Source organism: Denticeps clupeoides, chromosome 11 (assembly GCF_900700375.1).
Source record: "Denticeps clupeoides chromosome 11, fDenClu1.1, whole genome shotgun sequence".
Taxonomy (NCBI): domain Eukaryota; kingdom Metazoa; phylum Chordata; class Actinopteri; order Clupeiformes; family Denticipitidae; genus Denticeps; species Denticeps clupeoides.
In genome coordinates this window covers 3,695,089-3,716,839 of record NC_041717.1, presented here as the reverse complement: position 1 = coordinate 3,716,839, position 21,751 = coordinate 3,695,089, and the positions used below count along the sequence as shown (strand labels likewise).

The 21,751-nt window shown below is 42.1% G+C and overlaps 3 protein-coding genes across 5 annotated transcripts; all 3 read left to right on the top strand.

Annotated features, from left to right (window-relative positions):
• The first annotated feature begins 2,659 nt into the window (after nucleotides 1–2,659).
• On the top strand, nucleotides 2,660–4,637 carry LOC114799608 (paraneoplastic antigen Ma1 homolog). The gene is made up of 2 exons (XM_028996394.1): nucleotides 2,660–3,547; nucleotides 4,509–4,637. The coding sequence occupies exons 1-2, from the start codon at nucleotides 2,660–2,662 to the stop codon at nucleotides 4,635–4,637; spliced, it is 1,017 nt and encodes a 338-aa protein (XP_028852227.1).
• Nucleotides 4,638–13,548: 8,911 nt separating this feature from the next.
• LOC114799745 (mitogen-activated protein kinase kinase kinase kinase 1-like) lies at nucleotides 13,549–15,941 on the top strand. Of its 3 annotated transcripts, none has more exons than XR_003751265.1 (7): nucleotides 13,549–13,642; nucleotides 13,821–13,883; nucleotides 14,168–14,249; nucleotides 14,333–14,524; nucleotides 14,614–15,069; nucleotides 15,312–15,425; nucleotides 15,906–15,941. XR_003751265.1 is itself a non-coding variant. In XM_028996577.1 (5 exons), exons 1-5 carry the CDS (start codon nucleotides 13,599–13,601, stop codon nucleotides 14,917–14,919), a joined length of 687 nt encoding a protein of 228 aa, XP_028852410.1. In that variant the 5' UTR covers nucleotides 13,549–13,598; the 3' UTR covers nucleotides 14,920–15,277. The 3 variants fall into 3 exon arrangements, 1 of the variants encoding a protein (XP_028852410.1); XR_003751264.1 differs by having other exon boundaries at nucleotides 15,307–15,425; XM_028996577.1 differs by lacking the exons at nucleotides 15,312–15,425; nucleotides 15,906–15,941 and having other exon boundaries at nucleotides 14,614–15,277.
• LOC114799606 (calmodulin-regulated spectrin-associated protein 1-B-like) lies at nucleotides 15,158–17,838 on the top strand. The gene is made up of 5 exons (XM_028996392.1): nucleotides 15,158–15,252; nucleotides 17,131–17,219; nucleotides 17,320–17,438; nucleotides 17,543–17,657; nucleotides 17,711–17,838. The coding sequence occupies exons 1-5, from the start codon at nucleotides 15,158–15,160 to the stop codon at nucleotides 17,836–17,838; spliced, it is 546 nt and encodes a 181-aa protein (XP_028852225.1).
• Nucleotides 17,839–21,751: the final 3,913 nt, after the last annotated feature.

Below are 21,751 nucleotides of genomic sequence, written 5' to 3'. Positions count from 1 at the left end.
AACATTGCTGGAAAAAAAGGGGTAAACTGCCACTTCATCCTCCTTCCTTTCTTCCTTCTTTTTCTGTGTTCCATTTTATCCTTTTTTTTTTTTTTTTTTTAAAGCACTCAGTTAAAGCACTGACATAAGTGACTTCAGACTGCTGAGTTGAGCAAAGGGCTCCCTGAACCAGGCTTGTCGAGAACGCTCATGAAGTATCTGAAATTTAGCTGAAATATTAAGCACCTCGATTGTAAGAGATGTTGTGAAGGTTTGGTTTAAATCAGCTCTCTCTTCCCATGCTCATGGGCCTGCACAAAACCTACGTGGCTTATAGAAAAACAGACGAAGCGAAGGCTTGTCAGTTCTTCGTTAAAACGCAAGGTCCAATTTGATTCAGAAACACGTTTAATAAAACCAAACACTAAAAAAGCGGCAACACTGACAAGGGCCAAGAAAGATGGCCCTGGAGATCGACTACAACTACTGGTTCCAAATGAAGCTTTTGAAAACTTGATTTCTAATGATTTGCTGCATTCTTGTGTACTTAATTGCAGTTTTTTGTATTTTAGGTGTTTTATATTCACTAAAAGATTGTATTGGTATTGATCACAATTTTTTAATACTGTACTTTCCATGCTTGGTCATACTACTATTTCTTTACCATACCACTTATTTATTTTAACAAGAGGCACTGAAATTCAATAAATATGTCGTCAAACCCATATTCATTCCTTCCTTTTTTTTTTTTTTTTTTGGTCTGCCACTCATATTTATTTGCAGCTTCATGTCGTCAGCTACGCTGAACAGTCTCTGAGCAGAGAAGACTGTTCATCGTATGTTGTCAGCAATGAAGACCATTATTGCAGCGGTGTGCGGGGTCTGATCCGTGACCCAGATATGAAATTCCACCCAGCAAGAGACCATTTTGACAGAATCTAAGCGCAATCTTAAGTATTAGTCAGTGCTGGGCCTGTTTTCTTTCAGGATGAGCAGGAAGAGGTGGTTCTAACTCCAGGTGGGCTTGTGTTAAACCGTCCCTGCCTTTATCATCCAACTGTAATACCACAAGTTCAACATCTCTGTAGTGACCTCTGTATCCCTGGTAAAGCCGCAGCAGACAAACCTGTATCTTGGTGTAGCCCTGCTGATATTTTATTCTGTTGATGTTTATTTTATTTATTTTATAGAACTGATAAATGCCTGGATAAGGTGTTTATTTATTGTTTATTTATTGCATGGAGGAATAATTGTTGTATTTGCATTTAATTAACTTTTTATATATGTAAAGTATTTCCTTTCGGTAATATGTGTACTACCTGCCTACTGTGTGTGAGCGTAGGGTGATTGGTTGGAGAGACCGGAAGAGAAGGGAGAGGAGAAGGATGGAGGACGGACGCGAGGTGCAGTAAAGTTACCTGCAAGTCCGGTTGAAATATATACATAGCACATGTATTTATACCCTCCGGAACATATTGCGCTAGTGGGAAACGGATAGTGACCCATTACGATAGCGGATATTATAGACTGATTACGATCGCGAAAACCAAGCGGTGAATCCGACGCGGTACGCGGGTCACGGAAGGGAAGACGCGGACGTCAGGTCGCCAACGCGGAGGCCCGGACCGAGCGAGCTCTGCTGGACACCAGGACCGATCCTGAGAAGGCTCCTTCATGCCGTTCAGCGGTTGACGGAGTAAGGAGGTACCTGGTATTTTTTTGGTTTATTTCTCTGCGAGAGTGAAGCAGCCATTTTATGTTTCGGCTACCACGCACCCGAGCAGCGACTCAGGCCTGCAACGAGTAGTGTGGGGTACCCGGGTTATTTCAACTATTGACTTTTTGAGTTATTGAGTGTTCGAGGACTTTTACTTTTGAGTTGTTATATATGTGTTGAGTGAAATATTATTTGACCTAATTGTTCATGTTCTAATCAGTAATGTAATATGTAAATATATTTAGTAAATTATTTGTGTGTGTTAGAATACTTGTGGTGTGTTAATTTGTGTATTTAGTGGTTTTCCTTATTGGTAAGTGGTGGGAGAAATTTAGCATATCCAAAATTTAACAATAGTTTAACTAGTTAAATACTGAGGTTCAGAGGGAACCCAGGGAGCGTATCCCTGGCTGGGCTAGGGGCGCTACATAAAAATGGAGGCACCGCTGGGATTGGATTGCTAATTGTTCTAATATATATTTTACCACATTTCTCTGAGGTTGAGGATTATTACTAATTTACTTTCTTTTACATGTTTTTGTGATACACACTGTCACACATTCTTAGAACACATTTACACCGAGAACATTTAAGATGGCACACACAAGTCAGTTCAGAGAGGAATTTAGTGACTGGTGCATAGGTGAAGAACTCCCGGAAACACATGCCTTGATGTTAGTACTCTCTGATGATGTAAAAGTAATTGAAATAGAGGAGACTTTGCACACCATTGAATGTCTTGGAAGACTAAGAGTACGAGGTAAGACTTTTAAAAGTAACCTCCAGCGTTTTTTTGTACTATGTGAATGCAAAGAATCTATCGATGCTAAGCTCGTGCCACCTCAGATCTGGCCACATCCAGATGCTGTCCCTTGGCTGGTAGTTACAGCATGTGATGATGCTCCAGACGCAGATGAGTTCTCTACCAAATTGAAACTATTACTCCAGTCTGAAGGTAAGACTATGTCTGATGTCCAAGCTATGTTCTCCACTGACACTGAGAGTCCTGCTCCTACTTCTCTTCTCCGTGCTGTGGGAGATCTGCTGGATAGAATAGGGAAGACATCTTCAGATGGTGGAAGTTTTCGACGTTTGCGAATTTTTTCTGGGACTTTTCCTACACCTGTGGGTGAGGAATCTTTTGATCTTTGGAATGAACAGGCCTATCTGATGATATCCGAGTGTGACTGTTCAGACAAGGAAAAGAAACGTCGCATAATGGAAAGCATTCGAGGACCTGCTTTGGAAGTAATTAAAGTGGCTCGGGATGATGCACCCGACCTCAGTTCTAGAGACTATGTGAATGCTCTGGAACGTGCATTTGGAAGTGCTGAATCTGGTGAAGATCTATATTTCACTTTTAGACTCATGCAACAGTTGCCCCGTGAGAAACTCTCCGATTTTGTAAGGAGGCTTGAAAAACCTTTAAGCAAAGTACTACAGAAAGGAGGAATTTCACTCGCAGATAAGGACAGAGTCAGAGTGGAACAACTGCTACGAGGTGCTGATCCACGTGCTGATTTGAAGCTTCTGCAACTAAGACTAAGAGAGCGTTTAAGCAATCCGCCTAATTTTCTACAATTACTTAGTGAAATACGCACGGAGGAAGAATATGAAGATTCTCGGGCAAAGCTGAGCACATCGGTGCATAACAAGCGTGTTAATGTACAGCCAGCTATACAGACAGACATTCAAGAACTAAAACGGCAGCTTCAGGATCTTAAGACACAATTAAGCTCCATAGTGAAGAACGACAGTACTGTTGGAGTCACTGACTTAAAGGCTCATTCTCCACCGGACACAGTTGTTGATAGTTGTCCGAATGAGGAAATCACTGCTCTGAAGAAGCAGGTGAAGCAACTACAAAACAAAGTACACCATAGTGGTAGAGAGATTACTGAGGTCACAACTTTTGCTACAGGCATAAAGTCACCCCAGTCCACAAGATTTGTGCCAAAGGACCATCAGCAAAGTGATGGATATTTTTGTTACAGATGTGGGGGTGCAGGACACATTGCTAACAAATGTCACAATGAGGAAAACCAGCGTTTGGTCATTCAGAAGTTGATTAGATCCATAAAAGGCACAAAGAACAAGCTAAAATCTACTGTCCACGGTGATAACAGTAACCTTAACTGTTCAGTGAAGCGAAGTGCCGTTCATCAGAATAATGGCCTTTGTATTCCGGATGGACTTGTAGGACCTTCTACCATTGTACCACTGAAGGTCAATGGTCATGCTTGTGACGCCTTGCTTGACAGCGGGTCACAGGTCACTGTAATCTTTGAGTCCTGGCATCGGGAACATCTCCCATATGTTCCTATTCTCCCAGTGACTGGACTTGCTGTTTGGGGCTTAAGTGAGTCGAGCTACCCCTACAAGGGTTATATAGTGGTTACCATGGAATTCCCCCAAGCGCTACTGGGAGAACCAGAGACTCTAGCTGTTTTAGCATTAGTATGTCCTGGTCCCAGGGGACCTGATCAAACTCCAGTGATCATTGGGACAAATGCTAGCCTGTTCCAACGGCTTGCTAAGTTGTGCGAAGACACCGCAGGTGTTGAAGTGATACGGAGCCTTGGAATTAATGCTCCAATACCTATTGGAGAGGCAGTGAGACTTCCATCCACAGTAGAGGTGACTGAAGCATCTCAGAACTCCGCCCATCGACAACGTCGACAGAAAAAACAATGTCCAGATACTGAAATCCAGAATCAGGAAAGTGGAGTAGAATCGTCGGAAGAATCTGAGGGTGGACAGTCTTACATTGAATTTAGATCAATACCATTTGAGTTGCATTCTTTGCCTCAAGGAACAACAGAAACGGAACAGATTCAGGGTGGTGAAGAATCACATGAAGTTCTGGATCAAGAAATGCAAAATGGACCTGAAATGGATTCATCTGGTCTGGAAGTGTCTGAAGTACTGGACATTCCAATAGAAGAGGAATCTGAAAAATCAGGAGAATCTGAGGACGAAGCTCAGAATATACCTCCATTATTCAGAGAAAGGCGAAAAACTAAACCAGTTGTTAGATTGACCTATGACAAACCCGGACAAAGTATTGATCAGCCGCTGACAATAGTACACCGGGGTGTAGTGATTCAAAAAGGATCAAGTCAGTAAGATACACCTCATGCCACCCTATTAAGGTTATGGTATGTCTGATGAGGACATCTTGACATTTTGAGGGGGGAGAGTGTAGCCCTGCTGATATTTTATTCTGTTGATGTTTATTTTATTTATTTTATAGAACTGATAAATGCCTGGATAAGGTGTTTATTTATTGTTTATTTATTGCATGGAGGAATAATTGTTGTATTTGCATTTAATTAACTTTTTATATATGTAAAGTATTTCCTTTCGGTAATGTGTGTACTACCTGCCTACTGTGTGTGAGCGTAGGGTGATTGGTTGGAGAGACCGGAAGAGAAGGGAGAGAAGAAGGATGGAGGACGGACGCGAGGTGCAGTAAAGTTACCTGCAAGTCCGGTTGAAATATATACATAGCACATGTATTTATACCCTCCGGAACATATTGCGCTAGTGGGAAACGGATAGTGACCCATTACGATAGCGGATATTATAGACTGATTACGATCGCGAAAACCGAGCGGTGAATCCGACGCGGTACGCGGGTCACGGAAGGGAAGACGCGGACGTCAGGTCGCCAACGCGGAGGCCCGGACCGAGCGAGCTCTGCTGGACACCAGGACCGATCCTAAGAAGGCTCCTTCATGCTGTTCAGCGGTTGACGGAGTAAGGAGGTACCTGGTATTTTTTTGGTTTATTGCTCTGCGAGAGTGAAGCAGCCATTTTATGTTTCGGCTACCACGCACCCGAGCAGCGACTCAGGCCTGCAACGAGTAGTGTGGGGTACCCGGGTTATTTCAACTATTGACTTTTTGAGTTATTGAGTGTTCGAGGACTTTTACTTTTGAGTTGTTATATATGTGTTGAGTGAAATATTATTTGACCTAATTGTTCATGTTCTGATCAGTAATGTAATATGTAAATATATTTAGTAAATTATTTGTGTGTGTTAGAATACTTGTGGTGTGTTAATTTGTGTATTTAGTGGTTTTCCTTATTGGTAAGTGGTGGGAGAAATTTAGCATATCCAAAATTTAACAATAGTTTAACTAGTTAAATACTGAGGTTCAGAGGGAACCCAGGGAGCGTATCCCTGGCTGGGCTAGGGGCGCTACATTGGTAACTGGTCGACTCTTAGCTCCTGTCCCTCTGGAACTATTCACATTTCTAGGTGCCAGGTTAATTTGATAAAGACAGTGGATATAAATATAATTTAAATTGTATTCTCCCAGTTGCCCTTGTTCTCCTGATGTGGGGCTGCATAGATGTGGTACATTCCGAGTGTCAGCTGCTGACCGTTGACTTTGTCTGTACAAAGGTTCCATCAAGTAAGTTCCTGTCAAAAGATATTTGGAATCTGACACTTAAACATTTCAAACACAATGCCGATACAGCGTACCAGTCAATATGTAAGTGGGAATTACAAGATCGCTCTATTCAACACAAGCGACTTTCAAATTTGATCATAAATGACGGCATTTAAAAAAAAAGAAATCTGTAAATGTGTTTTTAGTATCAGCAAATACCTCCCCCCCCCCAACACGCGTGATTCATAAATATTGGCCAACATAAGTATATATACAATGTTTGACCAGAGAATACAGTGTTTGAACAGACTAATATATATTTCTCATGGACACACTGAATAACTGACTTAACTAATTTCATTACAGGCTTTCCTGTTGGGATGACCTCTGTTGTCCTTTTCATGAACAATGTGGGTCACCTCAACTCCACAGTGTTCAACAGCGACTCTCTATCATCGGTGACTAGCCTCACATTGACCAACAATGGGATCACCGACATGTCCCCCAGAGCCCTTCATGCCTTCCAGCAGCTCATAAACCTAAAGTTGGATGGAAACCACTTGGCAAAAATAAACCACACATGGTTCAGCCACCCCGAAAAATTACAAAATATCACTTTGTACAACAACAGTGTAGAGGCTGTAGATCAGGCAGATCTGTCCAACTTCACAGGCCTAATCAGTCTTAATTTGTCTCGTAACCACATTCACACCATTTCTCGAGGAAGCTTCAGCGCTCTCCACAAATTAGCCCATTTAGACCTTTCAGTCAACCGCCTGATGCATCTGAATCCAATGGCCCTGAACCACTTAAAGTTCACCAAGGTACGCCTAGATGGAAATCCTTGGGACTGTTCCTGTGGAAGGTTGCTCTTTGGGGAGTTTGTTATCTTCTTGAAAGGTGAACTTATCATTATTTATACTGATCCACATTAAGGAATGAACCCAAAACACTGAACACTCTAAAATGCATGAAATGATTTATGAAGGTTTACAGAACGCCTCTTGTCTGGAGAACGAGACCGCAGTAACCTGCCCGACTCCAGCTGTGCTTAGGGGACGTCCAGTCTGGAACATCTCATGTCTGCAACTTGATGTCTTTGTGCCAAGCACCACACCACACACACCAGTTGTGGGGTTAACTATTGGATACCCAGGACTTATTTCTCTCATCGGTGAGTAAAGATTTATGACTTCAATATATATATTTCACTTTATACGTCTTAAGAGGTGATTGAAATGTTGATGGTACCGTATTAAGGCAAATGACAGTAACTTGTCCCCAGTGGCTCTCTGTGCCCTGGTGTGTGGCGTCTGTGTCCTTTCAGCTCTTTATTGTAGAAAATATCTGAAGAAACAAGTGAATCCCTGCCGTGGTCCACCAATACATGCTGTAGAATCCCAAGTAACAGACTGCCATCACATGGATTCAGTCAAGTTGACCCAAAGCAACAGAATAAGAGACCGGTCTAAATCTGCAGGCCCAGTGCTCTCCAGAACAGAATTCCTCAGTCAGAACTATGATAAGTCAGGAAATCCACACAAAGATCACAGAGAAACTGAAGCAAGACTGCACAGCTTATCACCAGATGATAAAAGTAGGACTGAGAAGAAGAAGAATGAAAATGCACTCCAGAAAAAAATACCTCAAAATGAAATTGCAGAAGAAAAAGAAAGTATGTTTGAACGAAGGTTGGAACAGGGACACCGCAGTTCTCCAGAGGACATGGAAAACTTGCCCTACCTCACTATTGATACAAAAACGGCTATGAAAAACGTAGAATCTAAAAAGCACCATTGTTGCCATGATGGAAGTGGTCTGGCACCTCGGAAGTCTGTTCGTAGAGTTGCGACCTGGCCAGTCTTAATAAAAGAACAAAGTTCAGACAGTAAGGACGTGATTAGATTCATTTTCTTGCCAAAGTTTAACACTGATGTGATTGCTGGCTGTAAAGACAACTGTCCTCCTGGGAACATCACAGCAGATCCTCAAGTCTCTGTTACAGCTTTGCCATCAAATGCTCTGTCCTCGAGAGAAGACGATCGAGTTATAGTAGCTGAGAGGGGAGACTGAGGACAGGAGTGTCAAGGAAAAGAGGGTCTATAACAGAAGGATGTGGGTCAAGAACTCAAACAAACCAAGAAGAAAGGGCAAGAGCCCAAACAGAGACCCCCCTGCAAGAGGGCGGAGCAAACGGGCGATGCAGCGGCTCAGGCTCACTGGCTCCCCCTACAGGTGGCTCCCGATCCCCTGGAGATGACAATCTGCTGCTGGACAACGAGTATGCGTTTATTGATCTCCTCCACGAGGTGGTGGAGAACCAGGGCCGGTGGACCAGAGAACGGTGGAAGCAAACTCACACAAACAAGCAGAGGACAAAGCGATAAAACATAGCACAAAAATGCAGTATATTCACACACAGCTGATGATTGACATAATGCCTGAGACTGACATAAATGAAATATTATATTTAGAATATTATCATTCTTACATCAGGAAGTGCAAAGACTTCATATATGATACAATATTTCTCAAAAAGTGTAAAATTTCTGATCACTCTGCAATACATGCTAGGTATGTCTTACCTATTAAGTCAAGTACTACTAATTAATGATTTGCAGATAAATGTCAACTTATTATCTATTTTCTGATCAGGGTACATAACTGAACTAAGAAAAAGTGGCTCCTGGTGACTGCTGCTCGTCAGTTATCAGATGCACTCTGACTCTGGATAAAAAAATTAAAGCAAAAAACAATGTCTGTGTTTTATGTCACTTGTTTTCACCCATATCTACTTCACACGTGCACGTTTTTCACAATGGGGGGTAGTAGCCTAGTAGGTAACACACTCGCCTATGAACCAGAAGACCCAGGTTCAAACCCCACTTACCACCATCGTGTCCCTGAGCAAGACACTTAACCTTGAGTGTCTCCGGGGGGGGGGCTGTCCCTGTAACTACTGATTGTAAGTCGCTCTGGATAAGGGCGCCTGATAAATGCTGTAAATGTAAATGTTTTTTGATTACTCTTTTGTGTCATCAAGGATCTGCTCCCTCACAACTGGGAACATGCAGCCCACAGGTTCAGTCTGCACTGTCTACCCTTTAAACACAGTGAAAATCTGCAGAGGTTTGTGTACTACAGCATCCAACGATCCAATAGAGTCCACACGCTCTCTGAAAATGCCATGGAAAAGCAAGCTCAAAGGCACCACAGAACTTAATACAGTCTGTTATCTTCCACAAAATGTGTTGGTTTTTGTCAGCCTCCTCATTATATTGCCATATCCCTGTCCTGTAGCCTTTGTTAAGCTCTGGAATGATATTCACATTGTCGAACATTGCAAGACGCATAACATTTTCCATGTGGCTCTAAATGTTTTCATGCTTTCTAAGGTAAAAATAGGATGTGTGGAAATAGTATCGACTCTGGCCCAAAACTTTTTTTTAATTGTAAAACTGACCTGGTAACTTTGCTCAGCACATAAATCTATGATTTACATGGACATTTCCATGTAAAATAAATCCTACTGTAGTCTCCTGAGCAGTATTTAAGGTGGAACAGACAATTCGAATAAGGAGCGTCGTTGTGTACTCTAAATTCTATCACACCCACATATGTGGGACGTGAGCATGAGGTCCTCTGTAGTGCTGCTGGGCTGAAGTCTAACACCTATCGAAAGGGGAAGGGGATGGGCTGCTTCCAAATAAAGCACATTTCATTCCTAATATTGAAAATCCAAGTTCATTATGTCATAATGAACTTTTCCTGGGTTCTGCGAAATCGCAGAAAAAAAACTAAAACAAACAGAATCTGTGCAGTAAAGTGTCTTCTAAAGTGTGGGCCCTGCCTAGGGCACCAAACAGCCAAGGACACTGGATAAAATTAGACATTACAGCCACAATAAACCAACATACTTTAGAATCAAAAGTAAAATTATTTGAAGGCAAATACTTTATACTTGAAGTTGATCTTTATCGTCATTTCAGCTGCATACATGACAGTACATAGTGAAACAAAACAATGTTTCTCCAGAACCTGGTGCTACATGTCACATTTAAACAACGTTACATTTACATTTAAAGCTTTTGGCAGACGCCCTTATCCAGAGCGACTTACAACGTGCTTTCATGTTACCATCGATGAAGTGATCAATTCTGGTTCACTAGGACCCCAACTATGAATACAATCTTTTTATTCACTCGGTTGTACATAAGACAGACAACAAGAAGGGGCCAAGACAGAGAAGAGTCTAGATGAATGTCTTCCTTTTACCTTCAGAGATGGAGGGACCAGGTGAGCAGTACTGGAGGCTCGGAGTATACGAGGTGCAGTGCGAGGTGTACTAAGGGCTGTGAGGTAGGATGGTGCTACTCCATGTTTGGCTTTGTAGGCCAGCATCAGTATTTTGAACCTGATGCGTGCAGCTACTGGGAGCCAGTGGAGGGAACGTAGCAGAGGGGCGGTGTGGGAGAACTTGGGAAGGTTGAAGATCAGTTGTGCTGCTGCATTTTGTATTAGTTGTAGAGGTCAGATGGTATATAGAGGTAGACCAGCTAGAAGGGAGTTACAGTAATCCAGTCGTGAGATTACTAAGGACTGAACCAGTATCTGGGTGGCCTGGGTTGACAGATAAGGGTGGATTCGTCTGATGTTACATCCAGTCCAGAGTAAAAAGTCCCTAAGTGTTCCGGTGTCTGATGGCCTGTGGGATGAATGTCTTGCTCAGGGACACAGTGGTAGTAAGTGGGATTTGAATCTGGGTCTTCTCGTTCATAGGCGAGTGTGTTACCTACTCGGGTGTTAACACATCCTCTAACCTCTGACTCTTTCCTGACCACTAACTCTCTCCTCTCCTCACTTTGCCTTTCTACGGATCATCTCTGTCCAAACCAAAAATCTTCTATGCAAATTCTCCACTAACCTCACCTCTGCTGCTTTCTACATAGCAAAGTTGGAAGCCTCACACATTGTTTGGAGCACTTCACAACTGTTATAACCTCAGATTTAAAAAAAAAAAAAAGGTTCTTATTCTCAACATTATTTTTAAAGTAGGAAATGTGTCTGGTCAATAACATGAAAAGTTGGGAGTGTATATATATATATTACATGTATAATTTAAATATCCATTAATCTGAGTGTCTTTAAACACATTTCTTTCACTGTGTTATAAAACATAATTTTATTTTGGCATAAAATAAATTATTTGTGTGTGTTTGATTTATTTGAAACTGTGAAATTGTCCTTCCACGGTTACACACTGATTGGTTATTGTGTTTAAACGTTAAAGATGAGAGGAATTTACTGTTTATTACACTAATAAAAATTGTGTTTCTTCTCATACATTATTACTAATATCAAAGGGAACTTTTACTTATTACATTAAAATTCAGAACAAATAGGAAAAGCACTCATGTAAATAACAATATCCCTATTTTATTGCGAGTAGTGTATATATATATCCGTCATGACCCCAGCGCCTGGTTTTATTCATCGACTGTCATGATAAAACTGTGTCAGCAGAGGGCGCTAAAGCACAAGTTCTAATTTGACGGTTAAGTAAAAAGTGGACTGAAGATGCTAAATGGACAAAATTATTTGATTAAAAACAACACCGCCAACATGACATGACAGGTTACCATGACTACTGTACACAAAACACAGAGTCCTGTATTCAGTGCCTCAAAACACAGAGACTCGGTTCGTCTTGGAGTTTGGCGTTTTGTCGACTTTACTGCGAAAGAGAAGGACGCTGGAGCGACATAGTCATCGCGGCTACTGTGCAATGCACCAGACGAGGTGAGAATTAATTTACACTTGAATCCTGTTTTATTTTACTACAAAAAGGGGGAGTCGCTAGTTAGCAATGCTACAACTAACTAACTAGCCACACAGACATTGGACTCTCGCTCGACATAACCTGTGTGTGTAAATATGAAGGTTTTGCTCACTTTTCTTCTTCTCTTTACCTCAGAGCAGAACGGAACACCACCGACCGCCAGAGGGCGTCCGCGGAGCAGCACCAGCAGGTCAGTCTGTTCATGGCTTCATGATCATATTTTATTCTGCGGACTTGAACAAAGTTTTTGGGCTGCTTATGAATGTTAAGGTTCGCACCAGTGGAATTTACAATCAGCACAAATTTCACCAAACATATGGAGAGATTGGGGCATGGGAGACATTGTGAAATCCTCTAATTGACCATCTTGCAAGCTTTAGAAATGTGCTTGTTTTGCATGTCCACACATTGTTAAAAATCAGAGATGTTAAAGCTGTCACTGTACTATTTTTCTACAGCCAGCAGTTGAAGCAGCTCTGCAGCGGAGGGAGAAGATGACCACCAACGACATGGAAATTCTTCAGATCCTGGGGACAGGATCATTTGGCAGAGTGTGGAAGGTAATTTAAAGTAGTGCAATATGTGTGTGTGTGTGTGTGTGTGTGCAGTGTGTGTTATAAGATGGTATGTGATCTTTATTTACTTTACTTTTTATTTTGCAGGTTAAGAATAAAGAAACACAGGAGCTTTTAGCTGTGAAGATGATTCGGTTTCCAGGAAAGAACCCAGAACGGCGCTTGCAAGAGACCCACATTCTGGAGCGATGCCATCATCCCAATATTGTGGGATTCAAAGACAGCTTCATAGTGTAAGCAAAATACAGAGGGAGGGAGGGAGAGAAATGGGTGAAGTGATGGAGAAATGTAACGAGTGATGTAGGTGGCTGGTTTACATCTGAAGATAAATGAAATCATTGTTTTGTTATTATAGAAACAATCTCCTGTGGATCTGCATGGAGTACTGCGAGGGCTCCATCAAACATCTTTACAAAGGTACTGCAGCACTTATGTGCATATGATGTGTGTTAACATGACTGTGGACTTTTCATTGTGTGATCTACTGGCCTACTCATCCTGATTACTGCTTATTGTTTGTACTGACAGAAGCTGGTGCCTTTAGTGACCACCAAATAGCATTTGTGTGCAGAGAGACACTGAAGGTAAGTGCACATGAACACTCGCACTCAACAGACATTCATCTGGTTTTCAGTGTTTGATTAACAGTGTGTGTTTCAGGGACTCGCTTATCTGCACCAAATGAAGGTGATCCACAGCGACGTGAAAGGCGACAACATCATGGTTGGCAGGCAGGGTGCAATAAAAATTGGTGAGTATTGCCCTGGTCCTCCAATTCCAATTATACTGACAGAGAGAAGAACTTATGTAAAGTGAGTGTAATGTTCTCTCATTTCTTTCTACAGGTGACTTGGGATCAGGAATCAACTTCAGCGACATGGACAGAAGAAGAAATGTCTCTGGTACTCCCCACTGGTGAGTCCTCCTGAGAGGAAGGAACTACTGAGTGTGTTGGTCTCTTTTCCAGACCTCGTGTGTTTATATGTTTGTGATTGTATAGGATGGCCCCGGAGGTGATTGTCGCCGTGACTAAAGGACCCTTCAACTGTCTCTGTGACATCTGGTCACTGGGCATCACTGCTATTGAAATGGCAGAAAAGAAACCTCCCAATACCGATATGAAGGTCGACAGGTAAAATCAAGCCCTTAACCCACCCCACACACATGTGCGCGTATTCTATCTTCTTAACACACATGACACACACTGAGTAACACTTGCATTCAAGTCACACATTCACATTAACACAAGTGTCACGTGAAAAAAGTCCCTGTCGGTGGCTCATTTCATGTTCATGTGTTTTTCCTTAAAGGCTTTTTGCAGAAATATCATCTGAACACTTTAAGCCACCAACACTAAAGGCCGAAAAATATAGGTGAGTTTGTCCATCATGAACCCTGTTGATCATTAGTGATAGAATCCCTGCTCCTACAAAATGGGCTCTCGTACACATATAACATGCAATTGCTTATTAACATTTCTTGTTAACAGACACACACACTGGGTTTTGTACTTTTATTTATTTTCCTTTACAGCTCATGTTCAAATTTAACTGAGAGTCTGAATATCGACCTCTTTGGTCAGCAAAGAGGCCAAAAAGAGGCTCGTCGTGTCTACATGTATGTATGTGTAAGATAACATTGACTTCTCTCTCATCAGGTCCGAGATGTTCGCCAGCTTTCTTAAAGCCTGCCTGAAGAAGAAAGCTCAGAACAGACCCAGTGCAGAGGAGCTGCTCTCAGTAAGATTTCCCTCATGTGATCACAGCAGCACAGTCTGAGTGTAACAGTGACGATATTCCTCACGTTTTCTGTGTCTGTGCAGCACACATTTGTGGCTCAGTCACACTTATCCTGCAGTCTCCTGCTGGAGCTGCTTGATTGGCTGAAGCAGGACCCCCACCCACCGGCCTCCCTAGAAGTCGATCGGCCAGAAAACCAGCCCCCAGACCAGAAGGAGGAGGAGGGCAAGGACTGCAGCCGCCCACAGGACAACAGAAACGATGTCAACTTGGAGGTAAAGACAGTGTTGTGTCCCTGTCCCTAACTCTTTCTGCTGTGATTATTTGGAGCAGGACTGACTCTATTTCTTGGTGTGTTTTGCAGGATGCCTCCAGAGATGCTGAGCCTGGAATCGTTTCAGATGTGGACCTGGACAGTCCTTCACGGTTGGAGTCTCCTCAGCAGCAGGAACCACAAGTCACCCCAAAAGAAGGACAAGAAGATCCTGCGAGACAGCTGCCCTGCTCCAGTGACCCTCCAGCACAACATGAACAACTGGTTTACAGGCCACCTTGCGCAGTGCCGGCTGAGCGTCCACGCCGCCGCCACCGCTTCCGCAAGCGCCTGACACGTTTCTTAAATTATATTCCAAAATGTTTCCGCCGCCTCTCTTGTTACCGAAATAACTAACGATGCTTCTTATGTTTACAGAGGAGACAGAAAAATTAGCATGAAAATATGTAAATGTAAATATGATCATTTTTTGTGTTTTTTTTTCTAGCAGCTGTGACGTCAACCAGAAGTTCAACTTAAAATCTTCACCTGATAAAACCATCACTGGTGAGAATATTTTACGTGTAACATAAAAATACATTCAGCAAGGAATAAACCTCAAACTCTTACACACATTCAGTAATCCTGTAGCCTCATGGTGGCGCTGCTGGATAAGATGAAGGAGGAGGAGAGGCAGCTTGGGACTGAGAGACACTCAGCAGGACAACATGGGGTTTCATTTGGTTCTCAGTAGGAATTAATACAGTGTTCATAGTAATAGTGTTTTCTGTCATCATTTCCAAGAAAAGCAGGCAGACAGTCATTCCCGAGGACCAGGAGGAGGAGGAGAGGCAGATTGGGACTGAGAGCCACTCACCAGAACAACATGGGGTGGCATTTGGCCTGCTGACTAAAACTAACAGGTAAATTTCCCGTCATGTCCCTCCCCAAACTCTTTCTGCCGTGATGTTTCCCCTACAAAACAAACGTATATTGCTATACGCTAGAATTTTTATTGCAATAAATTGGTAAATATATTTCACTATATGAGAAACTTCCCCATATATTTGCAATGCCGTTTTCAATATATAATCTCATTTAATATTGTACATTTTTCAGTATATATAATAATATATTAAATAGTATAACAATGTATTTATTCAATATATGAAAACAGCAATAATTGCAGTATTTTCAGTATTTTTATATATTGTCATATATCCTATTTCATACATTTATATATTGCTTACATATAAAATATATTATTATAGAATATATCAACATATTACTTTGTACAATTCACAGTATATGAATACACACAAAATTGATTGTCACATAATATTTTGAGAAATATAGTTTTGTTGCGGAGGGGTTCTGATTTTATTTCTGGCTGTGTGTTGCAGGATGTACCCAGAAACCCCTACACCTCTGTTTACCCCAACACTGGCACAAGTCAGCACTCCAGCAGTGGACAAAGAATACCTCTGCTCTGTTTGCACTGTCTAAAGATTGCAAATAATTGTAAAGTGTTCTTATTAATCTTTTAATTTCATTGTATTTAAATGTATATTTTATTTATAAGTATATTTTTGCTGTATATTCAATCGATCTTATTAAAACTCTATATAGTTCTGTATTGAATTTCCCTTTCTGACAATTATTTCACATTTTTTTCAGTGTTATTACCCACATAATGTAATTTGAAATTGTGTAATAAATTGTTCTTCCACTGTTACATACTGACTGGTTATTGTGTATAAATGTGGCTCTGTTAAGATAAGGTAAGATAAGATAAGATGATCCTTTATTAGTCCAATTTACATTGTCATGGCAGGAAGTGGACAGTACAAGCAGCAACAGACAACAGCACGGCCTGTATAATATAAATGTTCACTGTACAAACAAGCAAATAAATAGTCCTAGAATAGTATAAAACAGTGAATGTGAGTGGTAAAAATATGTGTGTATATACATTTATTTTTTGCAAGATGTTACATATGTACAAAGTAGGTAGATACAGAAGAATTGCAGTTAAGAGAAGTGGAGATGGTGTACTGGTTGTGTAGGTAGATATAGACATTTTGCAGTTAAGAGAAGTGGAGATGGCGTACTGGTTGTGTAGGTAGATATAGACATATTGCAGTTAAGAGAAGTGGAGATGGTGTACTGGTTGTGTAGGTAGATATAGACATATTGCAGTTAAGAGAGATGGAGATGGTGTATTGGATGTGTGTTTGTGTGGTCAGCTGTTGTAGAGCCTGACAGCAGTTGGCAGGAAAGGACTTCTGAATCTCTCCATCCCACATCGTTGGTGCCACAGCTTGCCACTGAAGGAGCTGCTCAGTCCTGTCAGGGTCTCCTGCATGGGGTGGGAGATGTTGCCCAGCAGGGATGATAGCTTAGCCACCATTCACCTGTCAATACCACCTCCACTGGGTCCAGAGGGCATCCTAAAACAGAGCTGGCCCTCCGGATCAGCCTGTTCAGCCTCTTTCTGTCCCCAGCAGAGATGCTACCTCCCCAGCAGACCACACCATAAAAGATGGCTGAGGCCACAACAGAGTCATAAAAGAGTCTTCAAGAGTGAGCTCTTCACCCCAAAAGACCTGAGTCTTTCCCTGGCTTTAGCCGCAACTCCAGCCGGACAACTGAGAGGGACTGGGACAATGGCTCAACTGCGTCTTCCATAACTTCCACCTCCATGGCTGAATATACTGGTAAAAGCTCAATCAAAGGCTCCTCACTCGTAACGACTGATGGTGTTTTTTTTTTTTTGTTTTTTTTAATGCGTGCACCCTCCCCACTTTCTCTCTTTAGGTCCAAAACTTTTCAAGGAACCAAGTGCAAAATCAAACAAGCCAATCATTCACAATGCCATCTCTCATTGCTGTTTGGCTGGGAAAGTAAATGAAGCTCAGAAAAACTCAATCCTCGAGGTGAGTTGTCACTTGCATCCCACTTGCACCCACCATTAAAGCGTTAGTTTTCAATTAAATGCTGCTTAACGCATTTGTCACAGAAGGGTTGTTTTTCTCTGTAGGAGCTAGAAAAGTGTGAATCAAACCACCTTATGATCCTGTTCCGTGATGGTGGCTGTCAGTTCCGAGCTCTCTACTCCTACTTCCCTGACACGGAAGAGATCCAGAAGTTGACAGGCCCAAGAACATCAGCAAAAAAATTATTGACAAGCTGTACAAGTACAGCTCAGACCGCAAGCAGTTCACAGTCATCCCTGCCAAAACGGTGTCTGTCAGCGTGGATGCCCTCACCATCCACAACCACCTGTGGCAGGTCAAGAGACCGGCTGGGCCCAAGAAGAATATGAGTGGGAAATGAGTTGAGAGGAGATGAAGGATGTTTGGACCTGTGCCCTGCAAAAAACTATTTTGAACAAAAACAAATTCTAAAAAGTTGTGTGAGCTGGACTGACTCTTTGGTTGCTTGAGTGAATGGACCTCCTGGCTCTTGATCTTGTAAAAAAACACAATGAAGACCATGTGGTGTGGGAGAAGAGAATAGAGTGTGTAGAAAAAACTCTTTCTCCCTCCACACAAAGCACTGTATTCAACCACTCCAATTTGATGTTACCTGGCAGAAAGAGGCATGGCACAATAGAGGTTAAAAATGAACAGTTTCTAATTTATTAACACCGGTAAATAATTATTGTAGTTACATGTGAATATTGAATGTAAAAAGGTACCAAGGTTACAGAGAAAGTAAACATGAGAAGAAAGAGTAAAGAGGGAGAAGAGAAAGAGAGGGGAAGATAAAGGTCTCAGAAGCCTTCCGGCTTCCGAGGGAAACCCCCCTGAGCAAGATAGCTCAGAGCGGTCTCATTTTCCACATGTCAGCAGACTTTTATACCCCTGGCCTACAGGAAGTTGTCACTGGCCTACAGGAAGTTGTCACTGACCAATCAGAACCTGTTGTTTCTGATGTCACGCCCCCGGTGCCTCCCATTTGGGGAAGACAAAGAGGGTGGGCGGTCCTGATGGCTGATACTTCGCACGTTGATGTCGGACAAAAGGCATGTAAAAACCGGGGTGTCGAATCTTCACCCACAACCGTCGACACAGGAATGTCACACCTCCCCCTGCAGACATCTGTTATGCAAGACAAAGCAGGCTCCCGTGATGTCCATTCTTACAATCTGATGAATCATTAAGGGTTTGTTTATTGATGCAAACTGGTGCAGCATGTGGTGGTGATGAAGAAGGTGATTATTTTAATATTTTTTTTATTGTAAATGTGGTATATTTCTTGGTACTTGAAGTATTTATTGGTTTTGGCACTGGTGTCTCCCTCTTCGTCTCTTCTGCCGCAGCCCACCCTCTCGTCTTCAAGGCTTTGTCGAATGTCCTGGTTTGTTTTTGTTGAAACAGAGGGCTTGTGTCTTTTCTGGACTACACTGAGCCTGCAGGGCCTGGACTTACCTTCTGCTCTTGGTCCTCAGATCAAGTCAAAATCTTCTCCAAACTTGTCAGAAACAAATCAAAAAGTATTGCCAACTTGCCTCACTGTCTCCCCAAACGTGCTGCTCAGATATGTCTGCTGCGTCTTTGGGGCGAGCCTCAGACGTCCGTACGCTGGCCTTCACACGTCATGGTACTTGACTATTGTCATCTTCATGGAACGCTTTAAGAAGCTCATCAGCCGTAGAGCAGCTGTAGAGAACTGATGGTCCTGTTGACAATATGCTCTGTTACCCATGTCTGTCTTTCTCTCTGTCACTTTCTTTCTTTTTATGATTTCCTTCCTACTCCTTCACGAATCGGATGTTACTGCTAATCTTGTTTCTCCACTGGTCACTTTGTCCTGTGAAGTGGTCAACTTCATCCCCCATTGTCCTCGTGCTGTACCAAGCAGTGCAAGCAGAAGACGCCTGCTCTCTTAAACTCTCTCTCCCTTCCACCCTCATCCCTGCAAAGAGCAGCGTGCTCTGTTTCAAAGAGTGTGTCGCTGTAAGCCATTTGAATGACAGTATTTAATATATACATGAATGGAAAACATATTTGCAATTGTTGTGTAATTATTTTACAGATGACAACATTGCTGGAAAAAAAGGGGTAAACTGCCACTTCATCCTCCTTCCTTTCTTCCTTCTTTTTCTGTGTTCCATTTTATCCTTTTTTTTTTTTTTTTTTTAAAGCACTCAGTTAAAGCACTGACATAAGTGACTTCAGACTGCTGAGTTGAGCAAAGGGCTCCCTGAACCAGGCTTGTCGAGAACGCTCATGAAGTATCTGAAATTTAGCTGAAATATTAAGCACCTCGATTGTAAGAGATGTTGTGAAGGTTTGGTTTAGATCAGCTCTCTCTTCCCATGCTCATGGGCCTGCACAAAACCTACGTGGCTTATAGAAAAACAGACGAAGCGAAGGCTTGTCAGTTCTTCGTTAAAACGCAAGGTCCAATTTGATTCAGAAACACGTTTAATAAAACCAAACACTAAAAAAGCGGCAACACTGACAAGGGCCAAGAAAGATGGCCCTGGAGATCGACTACAACTACTGGTTCCAAATGAAGCTTTTGAAAACTTGATTTCTAATGATTTGCTGCATTCTTGTGTACTTAATTGCAGTTTTTTGTATTTTAGGTGTTTTATATTCACTAAAAGATTGTATTGGTATTGATCACAATTTTTTAATACTGTACTTTCCATGCTTGGTCATACTACTATTTCTTTACCATACCACTTATTTATTTTAACAAGAGGCACTGAAATTCAATAAATATGTCGTCAAACCCATATTCATTCCTTCCTTTTTTTTTTTTTTTGTTCTGCCACTCATATTTATTTGCAGCTTCATGTCGTCAGCTACGCTGAACAGAGTCTCTGAGCAGAGAAGACTGTTCATCGTATGTTGTCAGCAATGAAGACCATTATTGCAGCGGTGTGCGGGGTCTGATCCGTGACCCAGATATGAAATTCCACCCAGCAAGAGACCATTTTCACAGAATCTAAGCGCAATCTTAAGTATTAGTCAGTGCTGGACCTGTTTTCTTTCAGGATGAGCAGGAAGAGGTGGTTCTAACTCCAGGTGGGCTTGTGTTAAACCGTCCCTGCCTTTATCATCCAACTGTAACACCACAAGTTCAACATCTCTGTAGTGACCTCTGTATCCCTGGTACATTTACATTTACATTTACGGCATTTGGCAGACGCCCTTATCCAGAGCGACTTACAACGTGCTTTCAAGTTACCATCGATGAAGAGATCAATTCCGGTTCACTAGGACCCCAACTATGAATACATCTATTTAATTCACTCTGTTGTAGATTCTGTACACAAAGTTTGACAACCAATTGACAAGAAAATTACAATTTAATCTAAATATTCTTTAAAGAGGAAGGTCTTGAGCTGTCGTTTGAAGGTGCTCAGTGACTGAGCTGTTCTGACCTCGAGGGGAAGTTCATTCCACCACCGAGGGGCCAAGACGGAGAAGAGTCTAGATGAATGTTTTCCTTTTACCTTCAGAGATGGAGGGACCAGGCGAGCAGTACTGGAGGCTCGGAGTATACGAGGTGCAGTGCGGGGTGTAATAAGGGCTGTGAGGTAGGATGGTGCTACTCCATGTTTGGCTTTGTAGGCCAGCATCAGTATTTTGAACCTGATGCGTGCAGCTACTGGGAGCCAGTGAAGGGAACGTAGCAGAGGGGTGGTATGGGAGAATTTGGGAAGGTTGAAGATCAGTCGTGCTGCTGCATTTTGTATGAGTTGAAGAGGTCGGATGGTACATAGTGGTAGACCAGCTAGAAGGGAGTTGCAGTAGTCCAGTCGTGAGATTACTAAGGAGGTAAAGCCGCAGCAGACAAACCTGTATCTTGGTAACTGGTCGACTCTTAGCTCCTGTCCCTCTGGAACTATTCACATGCCGCTGCAGATATGGACACCATGTGGGGTGAGACTTTACCTGCTTTATCACATTTCTAGGTGCCAGGTTAATTTGATAAAGACAGTGGATATAAATATCATTTAAATTGTATTCTCCCAGTTGCCCTTGTTCTCCTGATGTGGGGCTGCATAGATGTGGTACATTCCGAGTGTCAGCTGCTGACCGTTGACTTTGTCTGTACAAAGGTTCCATCAAGTAAGTTCCTGTCAAAAGATATTTGGAATCTGACACTTAAACATTTCAAACACAATGCCGATACAGCGTACCAGTCAATATGTAAGTGGGAATTACAAGATCGCTCTATTCGACTTTCAAATTTGATCATAAATGACGGCATTTAAAAAAAAAAGAAA